Source organism: Diaporthe citri (assembly GCF_014595645.1).
Source record: "Diaporthe citri strain NFHF-8-4 chromosome Unknown scaffold_7, whole genome shotgun sequence".
NCBI lineage: Eukaryota > Fungi > Ascomycota > Sordariomycetes > Diaporthales > Diaporthaceae > Diaporthe > Diaporthe citri.
In genome coordinates this window covers 942,915-948,914 of record NW_025064852.1, presented here as the reverse complement: position 1 = coordinate 948,914, position 6,000 = coordinate 942,915, and the positions used below count along the sequence as shown (strand labels likewise).

General features: G+C 38.5%; 2 protein-coding genes across 2 annotated transcripts; both read right to left on the bottom strand.

The window, feature by feature from the left end:
* Window positions 1-2,651: 2,651 nt before the first annotated feature.
* On the bottom strand, window positions 2,652-3,150 carry INS49_013493 (uncharacterized protein; the record flags this gene model as incomplete). Its single annotated transcript, XM_043174192.1, has 2 exons — window positions 2,652-2,939; window positions 2,995-3,150. 2 exons carry the CDS (start codon window positions 3,148-3,150, stop codon window positions 2,652-2,654), a joined length of 444 nt encoding a protein of 147 aa, XP_043021137.1.
* A 654-nt stretch (window positions 3,151-3,804) lies between these two features.
* INS49_013492 (uncharacterized protein) lies at window positions 3,805-4,491 on the bottom strand (the record flags this gene model as incomplete). Its single annotated transcript, XM_043174191.1, has 1 exon — window positions 3,805-4,491. The coding sequence occupies one exon, from the start codon at window positions 4,489-4,491 to the stop codon at window positions 3,805-3,807; it is 687 nt and encodes a 228-aa protein (XP_043021136.1).
* Between the last annotated feature and the right edge of the window lie 1,509 nt (window positions 4,492-6,000).

Here is a 6,000-nt window from a genome sequence, read left to right as displayed (position 1 = left end):
AATAGCATTTAATAATAAGCTTATAAAAATAATATAAAAATATTTCTTAAGCATTAACCTTTATTTTAAATTAAGAAAATTAATTAAATTAATAAATTTAATAAAATAATATAAAGCCTTTCTTACCTTTAATTTCTTTAATATAAAAGGAATACTTTATAAATATAAAGAATTAAAAACTTAATATATTATAGTTTTTATAACTTAATAGCTTTTTAACTTTTAAGATATTATATTTTTACTTAAAAAATCTTTATATTATAATTATATTTTATTTAAGAAATATTAATAATATAAATTAATAAAAAATTATAAATTTATTATTATATTTATTTATATACTTAATTATTAAATAATAGCAATTTTTAATAAAATAAAAAATTACTATTTATTATAAAATAATTTTATATTAAAAAATAAAAAGAGTAAAATAAATAAGAATGTTAAAATACTTATTTATAAATATTTAATAGCTATTTTAAAAAATAAAATATAAAATTTTAATAAAAAGTTTGCATTAAAATTAAAATAAATTAATAAAGTATTTTATAAATAATATATTATTAAGTTTATTAAAAATTACTTTAGGAAAAATTAAGAAAAGAATAATTAAAAAATATAAAACTAAGCTAAGGCTTTTTTAATTAAAATTATATACTTTAAAATGCTTAAAGTTATTATTAATATTATTACTTAAATATTTGCTATTTAATTAAAGCTTAATAAGATTAATAAAGCTATTTAAATATTTATATTAATTTCCTTTATTAAGATTAATAATATAAAAGTAATTAAAGTAAAAAATAGGCTTTTATTATAAAGGAATATTATTTAATAATAGCTATTTAAATTATAATATATTAAAATTATTATTAATTATAAAAAGGATATAAGGAAAATAATACCTTTAATATAAATTAATTTAATAATTTAATTTTAAATATTTAATATATAATAAAATATAAACTTTTAAATAATTTAAAATTAATTAAGCAAAACTTTAATTAAATAAGCTTTTAACTTAAGCATTATATTATAAAATATTTTAAAGCTAATAAAAAATACTTACTTTAATATATATAAGGATTTTTCTTATTTATTTATCTTAATAATAAATATAAATAAAATTTAAAGCATATTAATTAATTTAAAATAATTAAAATAATAATAAAGTTTACTTAAGGATAATTTAAAAGGCTTATAAATAAGCTAGCTAAGTAATTAAATATAAAGTATAAATATTAAAAATAAAAGTATTATAAAAAGTAAAAATAAAAGTTAATAAAGCTAATATATTATGCTTAATATAATAATTAAAAAAAAGAATAAATTTACTTTTTATTTTATAAAGATATTTAAATCTTTAATAATTATATTAATGCTAGCTATTAAAATAAACTTTAATAATTAAGAAAATATAATTAATAAATATATTATTAAGTAAATTTTAAGAATATTTAAAGCTTTTATAAAGAAATAAAAATTATAATAAAATAAGTAAGCAAGAAATTAAAAATAGCAATAATAATTAAAATTATAATAAGATAAATTTTAAAACTTAAAAGCTTAATTAAAAATAATAAAGTTTTATTTTAATAATTTTTATAATACTTATTATAAAGTACTTAAAAAGGGATATATTAATAAATATAAGGAATTATATAAGAAATAATATTATATTAAATTTTAATTAGCTATAAAAAGCTAGCTTTTATGCTTATTTTAAATATTCTTTTAAGGAATTAACTTTTTTTTTTCTTATATATTTAATGCTTTAATTAAGCTTTTCTTATTTTTAAGAATTTTTAAAATATTTATCTTTTTTCTTTCTTTAACTCCCTTTTATTCTTATCTTCCCTCTTTATTATATTAAAGCTCCTCCTTAAGTTATCCTTAAGAGGGTTTAGCAAAACTTATCCCCCATTTATTTAGGTGGCTTGTTTTTAATACTTAAAAGTATTTTTAAGAGGTATATAATTGCTATTTATAATTAAAGTTAGTAAACTGTTTACTTATTTATAAGGGGTGTTATATGCCCTTTTATGCCCTTTATGCTCTTTATGCCCTTTTAAGCCATTTAAGCCTTTTATGCCCTTTAAGCTTTTTTAAGCTTATATTTTTAAGGTATTACTTAAATTAAAAAATAGCTACTTTAGCTTTTTATATATAAGGTAAACTTTATGCTTATTTAAAAAAATACCTAATTTTATTAATATAATACTAAGAAAAGGAAGTACTAGGTGGGTGCACGCTGGAAGCTAGGTGGGCGTACTGTGGCTCGGGAAAGGTCAGCGCAGACCTCGGGAGTTCCAGCCGCACCTGGCATGCCACTCCCACCTCACCATGGAAGTGTCAATTGGTAGTTTGTAAGGAGAACGACGATGCTAGGTCGGACGCCAAACGCGTGTAAGATTCTTGGCATCTGCCCTGACTGCATGGGCGCGCTAGGAACACTACTCGGTCTACATGTGTGAATGATGGAAGTAATACTAGTAGTGGCATTGGAGAGAACGAACCCACGGTAGTCAAAGGGAACCCGGAATTGTATTCGATCGTGCTCCCAGATTCTTTCACGAATACTGGGGCCAGCGATACTAGATAGATGGCCATGTTGTGATATAAATTCATTCCCACAGCCACCGAGCCCCGCATCATTCTTCCTTCTTCTCCGTTTCCGCTGCCGAGGGCATCATCACATCCTTGAAGACAGCAAAGCTAGACGGCTGCTCCTCAAGGACTGGAAAATGAAACTGGCACTCGGGACACTGCTCCCGCAGCACCGCCTGCTCCTGGGCGAGGTCGTACTTCCTATCCTGCGTGTGGTTGCAGACGGGGCAGACACGCAACAGCCGCGTGCCGACGAGCTCAAAGTTAGTGATGATGTCCTCCATGATGGCGCCGTTGGCGGCCCACGACTTGCAGTACTTGTGGTAGGTGTTCTTGTGCCAGTCGTACAGGGCCCCGCGGCTGGTCCAGAAGCTGCACTCGTTGTACCAGCTCCGGTCGTCCGGGTGCTCCCACCAGGGTGAGGTGCAGGAAGCCGGGCAGCGTCATGAGATGGCGGCGCGTGTCGGCAAAGAGGACCTTGAATTTCTCGTAGGCGTCTGGGCTTGAGAAACGCACCCGTTGCATACTCAGGTAGATAGGCATGATGGTAGCGTTAGGCGATCTGGTGGAGAATTAGGAAATTTTGAACGTTTTGGTAGAGGTTGTCTCGGCAGCCAGCACGCTATATAGTGAGGACGCTGAGGAGGTTCCGACGTTGCCAAGGTTATCTCGGATAATGGCCAGTGAGTGATTGGTCGTTGAGGTGACATGAGTGACACGAGATAAAGTCCGTGTGCGGGGAGGTTGATCGATGCCTACTAGAGAACAGGAGGCACTGGGTCATGTTGCCTTGGAAAACAACACGTCAATTGGCCGGCATGATCCCTTTCGGTATGCTTACGCACATTTGAACTCGAACTTTAATTTACTTCAGTGACAGCGGGGGAAGAAGCCGAATTCATGACCCTTGTCCATACGTCGATCTTTGGTATCAAATACTTGCATTAGATCCGGTGGGGAAACCCCGGCTGGCAAAGCCTGCTCGATATCCCACTGTTATGACATCGTCTCCTGAGAGTGGGGATCAGTGTGTACAATCTGACCTTGTGAAATCGCAAGCATGACTCGGACGTTACAGCACTTTATCTAGGATACGCGCATCTCCATGACCTGCGCTTGTGGATAAATAGACGACCGCTCTCAGAATGTGACTTTGCCTTTTTGGTAAAACTCAATACTACCTTTGCAGTCAAGGCGCTAGTCTTTGCCTGCTTTAGACGAGACCAATCCACAGATCCTGCGCGGATGCGCCAAAATGGTATCCATGTGGTCAATATCACCGTGGTGCCGGGCAATATAGAGACAGATAGCCTGGCATTCCAGAACGGATCGCCTCCAAACGAACCACGCGTGGTGCTGGCTGAACTCGGCAAACCAGTACGCCAGCAAGATGAGTGCGTACGGGTCTTTTTCCACCACCAACTGCCTGAAGTCTGCCTCGATAAGAAAGATGAACGAAAGAAAGGTTAGAATGCTAGTTTTGCTTTTAATAGCCATCAAGTTGTTCAGGATGTTTGCCGAAGAGTGATACGGATTGGATACAAGGTCGACATGGCCGTGCAGACCGAGTAACTGGCAGAGCTCATTGGGGAGCCGCTTCAGCCCGGGCTCTGTCACCAACATGTCTTCGCGAACCGTGTCGACTTCTTGGCTCAAGAGACGTAGGCAGCAGTCGGGACGGGTAGGTTCGACAATGCGCCAGATCTCACGCTTGCCATCGTACATCCGCAGCCAGTCCAGGTCGCTCTCCGACGACTCCCGGAGCGGCCAGGCCTGTTCCGGGGACAGCGCATCAACACCGGCGAGCGTGGATGATCCGAGGAGGGTGGCTGCCGCCCAGATGGCATCTTTCTCCGATGGCGTCAGGGGCCCAGACAGCTTCATGTTGAACAAAGTAGTGCCCCTGGTAAAGTGGGCTAGCTCAGCCACGGAGGGAGGGCGAGGCGGGGAGGAGATGAGATGGCGGTCATGCATCAGGGTAAATCCCAGGGCGAGGTGCATGAGGAAGGGGTGCTGCGACGGCCCAACAGTGACGTTAGAATCCGGCAGCATTGAACAGGCGCCGTTGGGGGGGGGGGATCACACACCTGACCAGTGAGGGTTAGCATTTCGGCTTCGTACAAACCACGTGTATGTGGTGTTTCTAAAGTGGGAACAGTCCTAGTGTGGAAGCGACTGAGGATATCAATATCGCCGCTCGTCAAATTATCGAAAGGGTGGTCCGCCCCGTGGGCAAGGCGGCCCACCATTAATGAGCCGTTCAGGGCGCCAAGGATTGTGTTTCGAAGAGATGGAGCCGTCAAGACATCGAGATGGCATATTTTTCCAATGGATGGCTGGAGGATGCCCTCCCCAGGAGTGGTTGGGTGGTGACCATAGCTGCACAAGACTCGGAAGCTCAGGCACTTCTTGCAGCTTGGCTTGGCCTCGTCGCACTGCACAAGTCATAAGCGGTCTTCTCCTCCAAGATCGAACCTTCATAGCCGATAAATATTAGCAATTTACAAGAAACACGTACCTTTGTGTGGCGCATCTTGCAGTTACCACAGCCCTTGCGGGATTTGGTATGTGCCTTTCGCCGTCGAAGGCCGGTCTCCGCCAGTGATGGAGATTCGGCACGTGTGTGCATCGTCGCGACAGGGCCACCAAGGCGGCCAGACACTCGGCGCAGATTCAGACGGGACCAGTTCTCGAGAGCCACTGCTCAGATAGGGACAACGTAACTCATATCAACGGGACGTCCCGAAGCAACCCGGCACAGCCCAGCACTTCCGAGGATCCGGCGCTGGCGCAGCTGGGGTCTGGCTCTGGCAAGCGCTCGAATGCACATGAGGATCCCGTAGCATATCTTAAGGTCAAGTTACTTTCGCTGGACAGTTCGGTCACCGAGAAGTGCGAGAAATGTAAACGAGGGGGTGAGGTGGGTGGAACGAGGAGGATGAAGTAAGATGCAGGGGAGCGAAGTGTCGTCTGGTATCTGGCTATCGCGCCAAGACTCGGGCTGCAGCTGTTATTAATGAATGGGATGACTTGCAGAATGCCCTAACCTCGAAGCGTATTGACAGATGGCACTAATCCAGGTACGTTCGTACGCTAACCCAGATATGTATGTGTAAGACGCGAGCCGCTCTACTCCGTATGGCGGACGGAGTGTCAATAAAAGCAGTCTGTTTTGTGTATATATATATGTATATTTCCATTCATGTCTCCCACCTCGTTGCAAAGTAGGATATACGGGCTTCATCCCTTGCCAGACATTAGACAGTATATCACTTATTTCAAACTCACCGCGAAAAGCCATCAAGCCAACCCCATTTTCGACCTGGACATCCACCCATTCACTCAGAGCTCCGTTTTCTGACCTCTCTGCCTTTGAGGTTTAAATTGAAACAA